Genomic DNA, 14,668 nt, shown 5'->3' with positions numbered 1-14,668 from the left:
TCAGAGAGCATGGTTTTGCATTCCGGCTAGCATCGACCCTCATGGAGTAACGGGATAAAAACCTGTTTACCTAGAAACATCTTCATAATGATGCTTTTGTGTCTTTGTTTTTTGCAGAACTGAGGCATTTGGTAATCGGTGCAGAATCCACTGGGGCCTGTGAGCACAGAAAGGTAACTATTTTTTTGGGATTGAAACAAGTTAATAGAACTTATTTTGAATCCCGATAAAAATGTGGTCAACCTAAAACTATACTTTTAATTTCTTCCTTTCAGTGAGCCGCCACCATGAGCTCTGATGCGGAGATGGCCGTTTTCGGCCCTGCCGCCATCTACCTCCGCAAGCCTGAGAAGGAGAGGATTGAGGCTCAGAATCGGCCTTTCGATGCCAAAGCGTCCTGCTACGTGCCGGATCCCAAGGATCTGTACGTCAAAGGAGTCATACAGAAGAGAGAGGGTGGCCAAGCCACCGTGAAAACTGAAGCTGGAGAGGTAAAGCCCTATTCAATCTGACTAAATAGCTACGAACATTCAATCATCAAATCTCTGAGCGACTTGACTTGGTCTTATTTGAAGGCAAACATAGAAGTATCACTCATTTTCACTGAATGGTGAGGAAGCCTGTTCTGAACTTTTCCCAGACTGTAACAGTGAAGGACGAGGACTGTCATCCCATGAATCCACCAAAGTATGATAAGATTGAGGACATGGCCATGATGACCCACCTCAATGAGCCGGCTGTGCTGTATAACCTCAAAGATCGTTATGCAGCATGGATGATCTATGTAAGTAGGACTTAAATAGGGACACCTCATAATCATGCTCGTGCAAGTCTCGTACATCACTATAACATCTCTCTGCTTCTCTATAATGTCTTATCTACAGACCTACTCTGGGCTGTTCTGTGCTACTGTGAACCCCTACAAGTGGCTCCCAGTGTATGACCAGGCGGTGGTGAATGCCTACAGGGGGAAGAAACGTATGGAGGCCCCACCCCACATCTTCTCTGTGTCTGATAATGCATATCAAAATATGCTTACAGGTGAGACTGAATTAAGAATTCCTGATCAGTGTCACAGAAAGAGAGCCTCAAGTTGTGGCAAGCACAACATATCTAAGGGGTCTAGATTGCAGCACTGTCTTAATTTTAATTCACTATCCTGTAGCTACTATTGCCTATTGCAGATAAAAACTAAAGTGGTTATTAGATGAGATTTACTGTTAACACACTGGTATTTTTCCCTTACACCTACAGATCGAGAATGTCAGTCTGTCCTTATCACGTAAGTGAAGAACATTGTAATGTGAATACTAATTAAAAGAGATAGAAGTTAATGAGTACATTGTCACTTATGTCAAAATCAACTTGTGGTGACAGTGGAGAATCCGGTGCAGGGAAGACTGTCAACACAAAACGTGTCATCCAGTACTTTGCGACAATCGCAGTATCTGGGGGCAATGAAAAAAAGAAGGAAACATCAGGCAAAATACAGGTAATGCACAACAGAGCGATGTGAAGCCATTTACAAGAGGGACAGTACTGTGTGGAATGTTAATGGAGTGCAATGTGGTCCCCAGGGGACACTGGAAGATCAAATCATTTCAGCCAACCCTCTGCTGGAGGCCTTTGGAAATGCCAAGACTGTGAGGAATGACAACTCCTCTCGTTTCGTAAGTTACAATTTCCTGTACGCATTTATTTGTATTATTATTATTATTATTATTAAACAAAAAATTGCCTGGCGAAACAAAATCTTACATTTCATTCCATAAGGGTAAATTCATCCGAATTCACTTTGGAACCTCAGGAAAACTGGCTTCAGCTGATATTGAAACATGTAAGTTTGATTCTGCTAAACTTAATGGCATTTGATTGTGTTCATCAACCGTGTTCATGTAGTCATCATTATTTCTCTGTCTAGATTTGCTGGAAAAATCCAGAGTGACATTCCAGCTGTTAGAGGAGAGGAGCTACCACATCTTTTATCAGATCATGACAAACCACAAACCAGAACTTATAGGTACAGTGCAGCATGACCATTGTCTGAATACCTATATGAAGCTACCATGTTTCAGAGATTAGTCTGTATAGGTTATAAGTATAATGCTTCTTTATATTCTTCAGATTTGCTGCTCATCTCAACAAACCCATATGACTTCCCCATGATCAGTCAGGGGCAGATCAGTGTGGCCAGCATTGACGACAAAGAGGAATTGATGGCCACAGATGTGAGAAGTCTCTCTTTGCAAATTATTCCATGTTGTGTTAATCTGGTAGGTTTTAGTGAACACCAATATTTTTCAATCATGCAGACTGCCATTGACATATTGGGCTTTAATAATGATGAGAAGTTGGGAATCTACAAGCTGACTGGTGCTGTATTGCATTATGGGAACTTGAAGTTTAAGCAGAAGCAGCGTGAGGAGCAGGCAGAGCCTGATGGCACAGAGGGTGAGATACTTTCATTTGTTTCATGTTTTTTACTTAAATCAAAAATTCCCACATCTGTTGTCCAACCTGACGATGTGCACTCATAACTTTGTTCCATCATAATCATCGATCAGTGGCAGACAAAGTTGCTTTCCTCTTGGGCCTGAACTCCGCTGACTTATTGAAAGGCCTGTGCTATCCCAGAGTAAAGGTTGGGAATGAGTATGTCACCAAGGGGCAGACAGTTCAACAGGTAATGTATTCTACAGGTTAAATCAAAAACCTTTCATTTCAAATTGGGTGAACAGAATCATTCTAAATGATGACTTGTTTACACAGAATATTTATCTTTAATATTTAGGTAGTCAATTCAGTTGGCGCCTTGGCTAAGTCTGTCTATGAGAAGATGTTCTTATGGATGGTCATCAGAATCAATGAGATGTTGGACACAAAGCAGGCCAGACAGTTCTTCATTGGGGTGCTGGACATCGCTGGATTTGAGATCTTTGATGTGAGCATATTTCCTCTAATCATAAATCTAAAAGGTACGATTTTAAACATCCCCAAATAATATGCAGGTGATTCCTTTACAACTATTTAAATGGAAAGATGTTGCGAGTTCTTTGTTTGACTAAGACTTAAGTGGATGCCAAAATGATTCATGGTTTGATTCTTGTCACCCAGTACAACAGCTTGGAACAACTATGCATCAACTTCACTAATGAGAAACTGCAACAGTTTTTCAATCACCACATGTTTGTGTTGGAGCAAGAAGAATACAAGAAAGAGGGAATAGACTGGGTGTTTATCGACTTTGGCATGGACTTAGCTGCCTGCATTGAGCTTATTGAGAAGGTATGTTGACCACCCCTGTTCAGTAAGTTCAACATTTCCATTTTACTCAATACTTTATATCTGAAATAAGAATGATGTCTTCAACAGCCAATGGGTATCTTCTCCATCCTCGAAGAGGAGTGTATGTACCCCAAAGCCTCAGACACTTCCTTCAAGAACAAACTCTATGATCAGCATCTTGGGAAGAACATTGCTTTCCAGAAGCCCAAGCCTGTCAAAGGCAAGGCAGAGGCCAGCTTCTCCCTGCTGCACTGCGCTGGCTGTGTGGACTACAACGTGACTGGTTGGCTGGATAAGAACAAGGACCCGTTAAACGAGTCTGTTGTGCAGCTGTACCAGAAGTCATCAGTTAAACTGCTGGTTTTACTTTACTCATCGTTTTCAGCTACTGAAGCAGGTATTGTTCATAGCATATGGTAATCAGTATTTATTCAAAAGGGATTTATTGATATGATTGATTGATACATTTCTATCTTCTATGAAGAATCAAGTGGTGGCAGCGGCGGTGAGAAGAAAAAGAGTGCCAAAAAGAAGGGTGGCTCTTTCCAGACTGTCTCTTGTGTTTTTAGGGTATGTAATTATCTATTCTAAATAGTGTCAGTATCTTTAACTCATTTCTAATGTAATTTCAATGAACATGTAAGGTAAAATGTAAGATGATCCTAATGATAATTCTCTCCGTCACAGGAGAATCTTGGCAAATTAATGACCAACTTGAGGAGCACACACCCTCACTTTGTGCGTTGTCTCATTCCCAATGAGAGGAAGACACCAGGTACTGCTTTACTGACTAACAGCTATTCTTTTGAGATGTAATGACAACAAAGACATTGTACCACAGGCCTTTGCTATGGAAAACACAGAAGAAATTGTCACAAATTGTGGTTTAATAATGAGGTATGAGGATGGCCTGAGCAAGGTGACCTTAACATGACATGCAGTCATGTGTAGTGTATGAAGTCATTCCTTTTCTATACAGGTATCATGGACAACAACCTGGTCATTCACCAGCTGCGCTGTAACGGTGTGCTGGAGGGTATCAGGATCTGCAGGATAGGATTACCAAGCAGGATTCTATATGCTGACTTCAAGCAGAGGTAAACTTACATGACTGTCCTTTAGCTACCACAAGATGAGTAAAAACCATGCAGTTATCGTACCTCATTGATGACTATCTTATAACTGTGATTATATCCACTCTAACCGGAACAGATACAGAATATTGAATGCCAGCGCTATCCCTGAGGGGCAGTTCATCGATGGCAAGAAAGCTTCAGAGAAGCTTCTAGCATCGATTGATGTTGATCACACACAATATAGGTTTGGGACTACCAAGGTTAGAATCCAATGAGTTAATATGCTCTTGCATGTATCAGCAGTTATACATCAGCACATATTTGTTTGTTTTCTATGCAGCTATACAAACTAATATTAACAACATAAGTGTTTTAATAAGCCATGTGATCTGCAGGTCTTTTTCAAAGCCGGTCTGCTGGGTACTCTCGAAGAGATGCGAGATGACAAACTGGTCTCTTTGGTGACACAGACTCAAGCAATGTGTCGCGGATACCTAATGAGAAAAGAATATCTAAATCGGCATGCACAAAAGTAAGAGAACCCATCAGTGGAAAGAGTCTTTACTCTACAGATGCTTACGTTTATCTATCAAACAATGCCATGATACGATACATGCTTTCTTTACAAAATATATAGAGCATGGAAATTAGTTCTCCATACCTGTCTAGTAATACTGTAATTACTCTCACAGAAATTGTGTCAACATTCTGCAATACAACCTACGCTCATTCATGAACGTGAAACACTGGCCATGGATGAAGCTGTACTTCAAGATCAAACCTCTTCTAAAGAGTGCAGAATCAGAGAAGGAGATGGCAGTCATGAAGGATGACTACATCAAATGTAAGGAGGACTTAGCAAAGGCAGAAACCAGGAGGAAGGATCTTGAGGAGAAGATGGTATCTATGGTGCAGGAGAAAAATGACCTCCTCTTACAAGTGCAAGCTGTAAGTATTATTAGAATAGGAGGCACAGCTATTATCTTTCTAAACAGACAATGTTTGTGTTGTTTTAACCTGAGCAGTGATGTTACTATTTGATGATCTATTTGATCATCAATGTTTTAGAGGTAAGTGGCCGATGCTCAGACACATTTAACCTGCCCTCTCTTTTCATAGAACTCAGACAATATGTGTGATTTGGAGGAGAGATGTGAGGGTTTAATAAAAAGTAAGATTCAGCTTGAGGCCAAACTCAAAGAGGTGGCCGAAAGACTGGATGATGAAGAGGAAATAAATTCTGAGTTGACTGCAAAGAAGAGGAAGTTAGAGGATGAGTGCTCTGAGCTCAAGAAAGACATTGATGATTTGGAGCTCACCTTAGCCAAAGTGGAGAAAGAGAAGCATGCCAACGAAAACAAGGTTTGCATTTTCCAAGGAGAATCCAATAGACCTATCTATCATCATTGTTGCCCTTTTTAACTAACATTGGTATTCCATTGCAGGTTAAAAACCTAACAGAGGAAATGTCTGGTCAGGATGAGAGCATTCTCAAGTTGACCAAAGAAAAGAAAGCCCTCCAAGAGTCCCACCAGCAGACCCTTGATGATCTTCAAGCAGAGGAAGACAAAGTCAACTCTCTGACAAAAGCAAAAACTAAGCTTGAACAACAAGTGGATGATGTGAGTAACACAATAATGAGTATATACTAATAATAATCATTTTACATAGTGGTGATTTCAATGTAATTCCCTCTACTTGGTTTTAGCTTGAGGGTTCTCTGGAGCAAGAGAAGAAGATTCGTATGGACCTTGAGAGAGTCAAGAGAAAGCTTGAGGGAGATCTGAAACTGACACAAGAATCCATAATGGATCTGGAGAATGACAAGCAGCAATCAGAGGAAAAGATTAAGAAGTAAGATCTAAAAAATAAAAAATAAATAAAAAAGCACTGTATTATGAGAAATACGTTCTTATTTGTGGCCAAATTTACTACAAATTATTTCTTTAATTTTATAGGAAAGACTTTGAAACCGCCCAGCTGCTCAGTAAAATTGAGGATGAGCAAAACATGAGCTCCCAGCTTCAAAAGAAGTTAAAGGAACTCCATGTAAAGTAGTTAAAAATACTACATTATCTTTAAGATTGGAAACTCAAGCTTAACTGATTATTTAGTTCCAACTGACATGTTTTCTGTTTCTAGGCTCGCATTGAGGAACTTGAGGAAGAAATTGAAGCTGAGCGTGCTGCTCGGGCAAAGGTAGAGAAGCAGAGGGTTGATATCACCAGGGAACTTGAGGAGATCAGTGAGAGGCTGGAGGAAGCTGGTGGAGCCACTAGCATTCAGGTTGAGATGAACAAGAAGCGTGAAGCTGAGTTCCTCAAACTGCGTCGTGACCTAGAGGAGTCTACACTGCATCATGAGGCTACAACTGCGGCTCTCCGTAAGAAGCAGGCAGACAGTGTGGCAGAGCTAGGGGAACAGATTGACAACCTCCAGAGAATCAAACAGAAACTGGAAAAGGAGAAGTGTGAATATAAGATGGAAATTGATGACTTGGCCAGCAACATGGAAGTATTGGCAAAGGCCAAGGTATCATATACACATGACATCAAATGAATTGCCATCTACATTTTCATGGCTCATTTTAGTCATCGAAATATAATCCAATTACAGGTCAATTTAGAGAAGATGTGCCGCTCACTTGAGGATCAGGCAATTGAGTTGAAGACCAAGCATGAGGAAAATATACGTCAGATCACTGATTTCAGCACTCAGAAGGCCCGTCTCCAAACTGAGAATGGTAATCCTTGTCATTAAATGCATTTTCTCTGACATATTAAAGAGAGACAGACAATAAATAAACACTGATCGACTGTTACTCTTCTCTTGTAGGGGAGTTTGCTCGACAAATGGAGGAGAGGGAAGTCCTAATTTCACAACTGGCAAGAGGCAAGCAGGGGTTCACAACACAAGTTGATGAGTTGAAGAGACAGCTTGAGGAGGAAACAAAAGTAAGGTCACTTGGAATTATTGCCATTTAACTATATTGAACATTCCACTGTATCCAGTACCTACTTTTTTTTATTGTTTTTCACCTAAGGCTAAGAATGCCCTGGCTCACAGTGTACAATCAGCCCGCCATGACTGTGATCTCCTTCGGGAGCAGTTCGAGGAGGAGCAGGAGGCCAAGGCAGAACTGCAGCGCAGTATGTCCAAGGCTAACACTGAGGTGGCTATGTGGAGAAACAGATATGAGACTGATGCCATCCAGCGCACTGAGGAGCTTGAAGAGGCCAAGTAATTGTTGACTTTCTAAAAGTCTTTAACTTGAAAATCAGCACCACGGTTAGAAATATCTAGAAATTCTTGGTCTCTCTTTTGCCACAGGAACAAACTTACCCAACGTCTCCAAGAGGCTGAGGAACAAATTGAGGCAGTGAACTCAAAATGTGCTTCACTGGAGAAGACTAAGCAGCGACTTCACAGTGAGATGGAGGACCTCATGATTGATGTGGAAAGGTCAAATAGTATGGCTGCTAACCTTGATAAGAAACAAAGGATTTTCGACAAGGTAATTACAATGAATCAATTATAGAACTGTGGCCCTATAAGCATGAACAACAACGTTTCTAGTGTCAATGATGATTGAGTATACCAATAACCCAGACATGAGTATGTATAAATGCAGCCACAAACAGACATTGACCAAAACCATTCTGAAAAACATAGTAAAATGCAATGTGTGAATTAATCATGACATTGTTTTAGATTCTAGCTGACTGGAAGCAGAAGTATGAGGAGTGCCAAACAGAGCTGGAGGGTGCTCAGAAGGGATCTCGCTCACAAAGCACTGAGCTTTTCAAAATGAAAAACTCATATGAAGAAGCTCTGGATCATCTGGAGACTCTAAAGAGAGAAAATAAAAACATGCAACGTAAGTCCAATTTATATGAAATTAAGTCCATGACATACAGTAGAAAGATCATAAAATAAAACATGAAATTATTATATATAAAAGGTGGCTAATATTGTAATTTGACATGGATTACATGGCTTTTCAAAAACAGAGGAGATCTCAGACCTGACTGAGCAGATTGGTGAGAGTGGGAAGAGCTTCCATGAAATAGAGAAATCCAAAAAACAAGTGGAAATAGACAAAAGTGAGATGCAAACTGCACTGGAGGAAGCAGAGGTAAAACTAAAGTGTTATGCCCTGTCAAGGATACATGTGAGCCAAATTAACTAATAACGAGTGGGTACTTCACATCTTCGAGTTGAATGTTAGCTAAAAAAACGAAAATCAAAAAAAAAAACTTTAAAGACGAATTTGACGTCTTTCTCATTTCCGAGAGGTGTCCAGAAACACCAGGAGCAGTCACATATGGGCACCAATTACTAAATTGTTTTTTTAAATGTACCTCAGCAACACAAACGAAATATGCCACTTACCACTAAAGATGTTCAGCGTGCAACTAGGATTATGGACCTGAAAGCAGATCAGTGAGGTGAGAATCAGTGAGGTGAACTCGGTAAATTGACTCCAAATTAAAAGACAAACATGTATAACAAAAGCCATGCTGGACAAAATGGCTACCCAAAATGGTTACCCTCAAACAATGCCAGAGGTTGTTAGGCTTGATGGCCTCCGCTGTGGTGGTCATACCCCTGGGGCGCCTGTACATGAGAGGCATCCAGTGCTGGGTGGCCTCTCTGGGCCTGGACCCCCACCGCGACGGTCACCGTCGTGTGAGGGTCTCCAGGGATTGCTCACTGGCTCTGCACCAGTGGAAGGACCCAGGTTTCATAACACAGGGTGTTTCTATGGGACCTGGCCTGAACAGAAAAGTAATCACCACGGACGCCTCTCTGAGAGGCTGGGGTGCCACTTTCGAAGGGAGAACGATAAACGGGGGTTGGGACCCGCACTTACGTTCTACCCATATAAACGGTCTGGAACTGCTAGCTGTTCACTTGGCTCTGAAACATTTCCTCCCGTGGTTGAGAGGACATCATGTTTTGGTGAGGACAGACAACTCCACGGTCGTTGCCTATGTAAACAGACAGGGGGGACTGAGGTCCCACCAGTTACACACCATGGCACACAGACTGATAGTGCTCACTGAGAGCAACCCATGTACCGGGCATTCTGAACTACGGAGCAGATTTGTTGTCCAGGGGCAACCCACTGTACGCAGACTGGAGACTTCACCCCGAAGTAGTGAAACAGATTTGGTCACGATTCGGTCAAGCGACCGTGGATGTTTATGCTACGGCAGAGAACGCCCAGTGTCCCCTGTTCTTCTCTCTGCGCGATCGGGGAGCCCCGCTGGGAGTGGACGCATTAGCGCACGAGTGGCCGAGGACCCTCCTGTATGCGTTCCCACCGGTGGCACTCATTCCCCCGACTCTGGCCAGAGTGAGGGAAGGATATCTGTCCATGGTGCTGATAGCCCCGCGTTGGCCGGGAAAGCACTGGTTGGCGGAGATTTTTCATCTCCTATCCGGTCCGCCATGGCAACTACCGCTGCGCAGGGACCTGCTGACCCAGGCGCGGGGGGGGGGATATTCCATCCCCACCCAGAGAGATTGTCTCTGTGGGCCTGGCCCGTGAAGGGATCAACCTTGCACTAGTGGGTCTTCCCCAAGGGGTGATCGACACTATTCAGTGCGCCAGAGCCTCATCAACTAGAAAGTTGTATGGGCATAAGTGGCGTGTGTTCGAGACTTGGTGCTCAGAGTCACACGCTGTCCCTTTTCAGTGTTCTGTGACAGTTATTCTGTCATTTCTACAGGACTTGATTGAGAGGGGTAAGGCTTTCTCAACCGTTAAGGTCTATTTGGCAGCTATTTCGGCTTGTCATATTGGCCTGGGTGGAAAGTCGATAAGCCAGCACCCGTTGGTGTGCCAGTTTATGAAAGGGGCCCGAAGGAAATTGCCTATGTCTAGGCCGTTAGCTCCTTCATGGGACCTCCCTATGGTACTAGATGCTCTCTCCTGCCCACCGTTCGAACCGCTGGAACAGGTGGAGGTGAAAGTGTTAACGCTAAAGACGGTCCTATTGCTTGCTTTGGCTTCGGCTAAGCGCATAGGTGAAGTCCAAAGTTCTCCCCAGGGGACTCTAGGGTCAGTCTGATGCCTAACCCAGCCTTTATTCCGAAGGTTATAGGCTCTTGCATTCCTATAGAGTTGGCTGCCTTCTATCCCCCGCCTTTTGCCTCGGAAGAGCACAGGCGGTTGCATACTTTATGTCCTGTCCGCGCGCTGCGTGTTTACATAGACAGGACTCAGGGTTGCAGGAAAGGTGACCAGTTGTTTGTATCCTGGGTGAATCCACACACGGGAAAGCCAGTGTCGAAACAACGCTTTTCCCATTGACTATTGGACTATTTTCCTATTGCAATGAAAACAATGGGATTTCAATGGGGTTGGTTGGCAAAAGTGAAAAAGAAATCAATTATAGACCACCATATATAATTGCATTAATAATAATATAATGTATACATATTTAGGCCCTCTCTGGCCCTGGCCCCGCCCCTGGACATAGCTCCGCCCCTGGTGTGTGTGAGTGAGAATAGCAAAGAGGGAGGGTTTGTGATGGTCTTCTCCTGTGTGGCTGTGTGACAGAGAGAGAGAGAAAGTGTATTGTGAGTTTACTATGCAGGCTGGGAACTGTGTGTGTGTGTGTGTCTGTATGTGTGTGTGTGTGTGTGGTAATCGTTTGTTGTACGTGTTTTTCAAAGAATGACAAAGATTCATCTGTACTAATTGTGTGTGTGTGTGTGTGTGTGCGTCCGTGCGTACGTGTGTGTGTGTGAATAACGTGTGTGTGTGTGATCCTGGTATCAAGTTATACATGACATTATTGACATAGAAGCTTTTTTTTCCACACGTAACATTCCCGGCCTTTTGCATCACGGGGGGGGGGGGTCAGGTCCCAGGCGGGGGTCAGCCCAGGGGTACGGAGGCCCAGAGGGGCCAGACGGAGCGGCCAGAGGTTCGGTCAGCTCAGGGAGATCAACGGAGAGCAGTACGTCAGGGAGGTCACCTGCGCTCCGGCCGGGGTCAGGGTGCTGCTCTTCATCTGGCAGTGACTCAGGCGTGTGTCCTGACCCACCCTGTGGGAAACCCAGACCTCGGTCAACCAGACCAAGACTCACCCACTGTCCTCATCTGTGAGGTAAGATCTACCACTAGGAGAGAATGATGACAGTCTCTAGTCTAGGTGTATGTATGTTAGTAGAGAGACAAACAAGACATCATCATTATGTCTTTATGTCCATGCATTCTGTGCTACAGGAGGTGCCGGTGTCAAGCAGGCAGTTGTTGCCATGGAGGTCCAGTCGTCTGTACTGTGGGCCTCTGGCCATAAGGGTAAGACATGTTTTACTATCCTAGCTTGTCAGTCTGTTGGATTGATAAATTCTAAATGCGATCCTTGGGACGGCCCAACTCTGACGTCACCCGTTGGGTAAGGGAGATAGATAGAAGTTTATTTTTCCCAGGAGGAACTTTTTGTGGGGTGGTAGGCTACAAGCAACTGTTGGTACTAATCCACATGTCCATTAGAGAGCCAAGAAAACCATCATTAATAAACAAATACAGTACAAGACAGAAGATTACAACTGAATATGATTGGGAGGAGTCATTGTTCAAGGGCAAGGGTCAAAGGTCACCCCAGAGAACCCACTTAGGGCTTGATTAGGTTTTGCTCGTGCTAAAAAAAAAAAAAATCACCGTCAGCCCCCAGTTGGACTTTCAAAAAGGAACGTCCAAATGGTGAGTATAATATCCAGTTGATTTCACAGCAGACCTGTGTTCCCATGAAACACATAAGTATGCTTGATTTACTTTTCCTATTGCAATGAAAACAATGGGATTTCAATGGGGTTGGTTGGCAAAAGTGAAAAAGAAATCCTATTTTACTACATTCACAGTCATCTCCACCCTATCAATTATAGACCACCATATATAATTGCATTAATAATAATATAATGTATACATATTTAGGCCCTCTCTGGCCCTGGCCCCGCCCCTGGTGTGTGTGAGTGAGAATAGCAAAGAGGGAGAGTTTGTGATGGTCTTCTCCTGTGTGGCTGTGTGACAGAGAGAGAGAAAGTGTATTGTGAGTTTACTATGCAGGCTGGGAACTGTGTGTGTGTGTGTCTGTATGTGTGTGTGTGTGTGGTACCGTATTTTCCGCACTATAAGGCGCACTTAAAAGCCAAAAAAAAAACAAAAAACGAAAGTGCGCCTTATAATCCGGAGCGCCTTATATATGGATCAAAATGTGAAAATTACATGACCAATAAAAACAATTTAATAATAATAAAATGTTTCAGTACGACTGGTAAACTACAAAGCCGCACCGCTTGCAGCATTACGGTAATCAGTAAACACCGGTGCTTACTCACAGTCCCACACCACTTGTGTGTATAAAGACCACAAAATGGCTCCTGTCAAGAGACACGCTTACGACGCAGAGTTCAAGCTCAAGGCTGTCAGTCACGCAGTAGAAAATGGGAATAGAGCAGCAGCGAGAGAATTCAACATTAATGAATCAATGGTACGGAAGTGGAGGAAGCAAGAAGATGACCTGCGCCAAGTAAAGAAGACTAAACAAAGTTTCCGGGGGAACAAAGCGAGATGGCCACAGTTAGAGGACAAACTCGAACAGTGGGTTGTTGAACAGAGAGCAGCAAGTAGAAGCGTCTCTACAGTCACAGTTCGAATGAAGGCAACAGCGCTAGCACGGGACATGAACATCGAGGAATTTCGAGGCGGTCCTTCTTGGTGCTTTCATTTTATGAAAAGACGTAAACTCTCCATCCGCGCAAGAACTACCGTCTCGCAGCAACTGCCAAAAGATTATCAAGAAAAGCTGGTCACTTTCCGCGCATACTGCGAAAAGAAGATCACTGAAAAGAAGATCCTGCCAGAGCACTTCACCAACATGGACGAGGTTGATATGGACCTGTGTTGTTTTGTTTGCATTGCATTTAGAAATGCTATTACTGTAACGCCAAATCAAATTCCTATATGTGTATGCTTAATGTGTATGCATAAATGGCAATAAACGTTATCTCATCTCATCTCATCTCTCATCAGGTTCCACTCACCTTTGATATTCCTGTGAACCGCACTGTGGAGAAAACGGGAACCAGTACGGTGTCTATACGCACCACAGGGAATGAGAAGTCATCCTTCACTGTAGTTGTTAATATTGTTAATATGCACATTAACGTTTGAACAACGTTACCATGGGAGTGAACGGAGTTGTCAGAACGCTTAATAAAGTTTTACTTTATCTGACTGTTTTGTTGACATTCCCTTTAGCACAGCTCCATCTAGTGGATGCATAACGCAACCCCAGTAAAAAAAAAAAAAAAACGACAGTGCGCCTTATATATGAAAACAGTTCTAAAATAGGCCATTCATTGAAGGTGCGCCTTATAATCCGGTGCGCCTTATAGTGCGGAAAATACGGTAATCGTTTGTTGTACGTGTTTTTCAAAGATTCATCTGTACTAATTGTGTGTGTGTGTGTGCGTCCGTGCGTACGTGTGTGTGTGTGTGAATAACGTGTGTGTGTGTGATCCTGGTATCAGGTTATACATGACATTATTGACATAGAAGCTTTTTTTTCCACACGTAACATTCCCGGCCTTTTGCATCACGGGGGGGGGGTCAGGTCCCAGGCGGGGGTCAGCCCAGGGGTACGGAGGCCCAGAGGGGCCAGACGGAGCGGGCAGAGGTTCGGTCAGCTCAGGGAGATCAACGGAGAGCAGTACGTCAGGGAGGTCACCTGCGCTCCGGCCGGGGTCAGGGTGCTGCTCTTCATCTGGCAGTGACTCAGGCGTGTGTCCTGACCCACCCTGTGGGAAACCCAGACCTCGGTCAACCAGACCAAGACTCACCCACTGTCCTCATCTGTGAGGTAAGATCTCCCACTAGGAGAGAATGATGACAGTCTCTAGTCTAGGTGTATGTATGTTAGTAGAGAGACAAACAAGACATCATCATTATGTCTTTATGTCCATGCATTCTGTGCTACAGGAGGTGCCGGTGTCAAGCAGGCAGTTGTTGCCATGGAGGTCCAGTCGTCTGTACTGTGGGCCTCTGGCCATAAGGGTAAGACATGTTTTACTATCCTAGCTTGTCAGTCTGTTGGATTGATAAATTCTAAATGCAATCCTTGGGACGGCCCAACTCTGACGTCACCCGTTGGGTAAGGGAGATAGATAGAAGTTTATTTTTCCCAGGAGGAACTTTTTGTGGGGTGGTAGGCTACAAGCAACTGTTGGTACTAATCCACATGTCCATTAGAGAGCCAAGAAAACCATCATTAATAAACAAATACAGTACA

The 14,668-nt window shown here is 43.6% G+C and overlaps 1 protein-coding gene across 1 annotated transcript; it reads left to right on the top strand.

Annotated features, from left to right (window-relative positions):
* Positions 1 to 287: 287 nt before the first annotated feature.
* LOC308175117 (myosin heavy chain, fast skeletal muscle-like) lies at positions 288 to 11,396 on the top strand (the record flags this gene model as incomplete). The annotated part of the gene is made up of 33 exons (XM_080550837.1): positions 288 to 491; positions 641 to 784; positions 885 to 1,041; positions 1,255 to 1,282; positions 1,378 to 1,492; positions 1,578 to 1,670; positions 1,774 to 1,837; positions 1,922 to 2,020; positions 2,125 to 2,228; positions 2,313 to 2,451; positions 2,565 to 2,683; positions 2,792 to 2,941; positions 3,115 to 3,285; positions 3,373 to 3,682; positions 3,770 to 3,855; positions 3,973 to 4,060; positions 4,265 to 4,382; positions 4,498 to 4,621; positions 4,757 to 4,893; positions 5,054 to 5,309; positions 5,481 to 5,723; positions 5,807 to 5,983; positions 6,070 to 6,215; positions 6,320 to 6,410; positions 6,504 to 6,893; positions 6,978 to 7,104; positions 7,197 to 7,315; positions 7,405 to 7,601; positions 7,692 to 7,875; positions 8,073 to 8,238; positions 8,372 to 8,496; positions 8,928 to 9,056; positions 11,244 to 11,396. 33 exons carry the CDS (start codon positions 288 to 290, stop codon positions 11,394 to 11,396), a joined length of 4,953 nt encoding a protein of 1,650 aa, XP_080406963.1.
* Between the last annotated feature and the right edge of the window lie 3,272 nt (positions 11,397 to 14,668).

Source organism: Nansenia antarctica, assembly GCF_963989245.1.
Source record: "Nansenia antarctica genome assembly, contig: SCAFFOLD_219, whole genome shotgun sequence".
In the NCBI taxonomy this organism is placed as follows: Eukaryota; Metazoa; Chordata; class Actinopteri; order Argentiniformes; family Microstomatidae; genus Nansenia; species Nansenia antarctica.
Note: the sequence above shows the minus strand (reverse complement) of the source record. Positions and strands in the feature narration are given on the sequence as shown.